Source organism: Aristolochia californica, unplaced genomic scaffold, assembly GCF_029961685.1.
Source record: "Aristolochia californica isolate CCGP_79_NKW_82.1479 unplaced genomic scaffold, dmAriCali1.0.hap1 SCAF_2, whole genome shotgun sequence".
NCBI lineage: Eukaryota > Viridiplantae > Streptophyta > Magnoliopsida > Piperales > Aristolochiaceae > Aristolochia > Aristolochia californica.
In genome coordinates, this window is record NW_027181881.1 from 41,357,172 (window position 1) to 41,359,264 (window position 2,093).

Genomic DNA, 2,093 nt, shown 5'->3' on the forward strand with positions numbered 1-2,093 from the left:
TGAAGCCCAAATTTGCCAGAGGTTGCAGTCTTTCTTCAGGTTCAGCTTCCCCTAGAACTCCTCTTAACTCTTTACCAGATAGTTACTGGAATGAGATATGGAGAGTACTCAACCACACAGAAAATCCCTCTAATGGCAGCCACAATGACCACTTTCTCTATGGAGAAAAAAAGGGTTCTTCAGGTCAAGAAAGACCAAGTTTGGCGAGAGCAGAATCAACACCTTCTTCAATTAAGAGTCAGAAAGGAAACAAGATTTCTCGATTCTCTGTTAGGAGAAGGTTGTTAGCAAATTTGACTAGGGAACTTGGTGAGTCGGAGGATGAGGATGAGAAATCGACTTCCAATGCAGTTTCCACCAGTAAAAATTCTCTCTCAGTTGATTTGGAAAAAGGATTCTGGGGTGGTCCAAGTGTACAAACCGATGGTCAATGGAAGAGTTACAGAGAGGATTCAGAGATTGCCGAGGAGATGACAACGATCTTCTCTGAGTTACTGGGTGAAATCCTTCACGGAGGACGACTGGGTGCTCCTGATTTTGCGGTTGTGGCACTGTAGAATCCAATGTTGCCAACAGTGTCGTTGCTGCACCCAATACTGATTATTCAGAATCAAATGGACCAAGTTTATGATATTGGATCCACCGTCAGAGCCAAATTTCTCCCACAGTCGGTCTCACGGGTTATGGGAGAGGTTGTTCAGGGTGACGAGTTCATATTGCAAATTAGATGTTGGATTTGTGGGCTCACATTCCAGAATAATATGGATATGCTCAATCATCTCCATCCAGAGCATACATTTGACAGGAATGAAGAATTTCCTTGGGAGGTTGATACGTATCTGAAACCATTCATGTCGGAGGATGCATTTTTGCATAGTTTTGGCGGGGACGAATATGACCAAGATGAATGTACCCCATTAGTTCACAGAGCGGAACTCCTGAGGGAGGTGGACAATGTCAAAGATTTTGTTGGGATTTTTTTGGAGGATGAGAATGTTCTATATGTTGTTTTATATGAACTTGATTATGTTCATGGGACCTTCAAGAAGGTACATGTCTATGTTCATGAATTTCCAATTGCTGGTAACAAGGACCAAAATGTTATTGCTGGAAATGGCATGTCGGGGGGTGAGCTTGGAAGATTTCCAGCATGGGAATGGAAGGATAAAAGTCTGAAGGTTTCTTTTGCAAATGTTGTTGCCAGAGAATTCAAGATAGTAAACGAGAATCATTTTGGTGCGTACAGTTCTTTTGGAATTCACAGAGAGATGATCAACGACAAGGTGAGGACAAATTTTTATAGGGCAGCTATTCTGAATAATCCTTCTCTCATGAGCCATGCAACAACTCTGGATGTTGTTTGTGGTACTGGAATTTTGAGTTTATTTGCAGCTCAAGCTGGGACCGTTCTCCCTGATTTTGTAACTAGGTTTGCTGCTGGAATTGGGAGAGGTGGAACTAGCGTCCAGACCTTTGATCTGGTGACATGGGAGTCTAGTAATGTCGACTTCACCTCTAGCTTTGAGTTGGAGCCGAAGATTGATGGTTCAGGGGAGTGTTATGGAATTGTGTTATGGTTTGAGACTGCCTTCACTAGCAGATTATGTAACGAAATGCCAGTTGTCCTATCCACTTCCCCATTCAAATCAACGCCACATTGGTCCCATACAATATTGACTTTCAGGGAGCCGACTGCCATCTCTTCTGCAAGGCTCGTTGCTGATAAAGTTGGGATAGACTCTAGAGGGAATCCTCTAGTTTTGGGCATCTAGAGGGCAACCATTGCTATCGCGGATGTTATTTGGACATAGGTGGAGATGTCGGCATACAGACCTTACTTTCGAGTTTGAGGACAAGCTCGTTCTTCCAGGGGGGGTGTAATGTTATCCACACAATAAAATTATTATTTTTATTATTTTTTTAATTTACTTTATTTATTTTAGTTTTAGGCCACATGGGTATTTTTGGAATATTTTATTTATAGGGGTATTTTTGTTATATTTTATATTAAACCCTATCAGGGACCCTATTTAAGGGGTAAGAGCAATGAGAAAGGGAAGCATAGATTTTAGGTTAATTTTAGGTTAAACAAG

At 41.6% G+C, this 2,093-nt stretch overlaps 1 protein-coding gene across 1 annotated transcript; it reads left to right on the forward strand.

Moving 5' to 3' along the window:
• Positions 1-614: 614 nt before the first annotated feature.
• On the forward strand, positions 615-1,772 carry LOC137955075 (probable protein arginine N-methyltransferase 3). Its single transcript, XM_068801946.1, has one exon. It carries the CDS (start codon positions 615-617, stop codon positions 1,770-1,772), a length of 1,158 nt encoding a protein of 385 aa, XP_068658047.1.
• Positions 1,773-2,093: the final 321 nt, after the last annotated feature.

Bases quoted from the DNA above. Each gene is read 5' to 3' on its own strand.
- LOC137955075 (XM_068801946.1), top strand. From the start codon at position 615: ATGGACCAAGTTTATGATATTGGATCCACCGTCAGAGCCAAATTTCTC.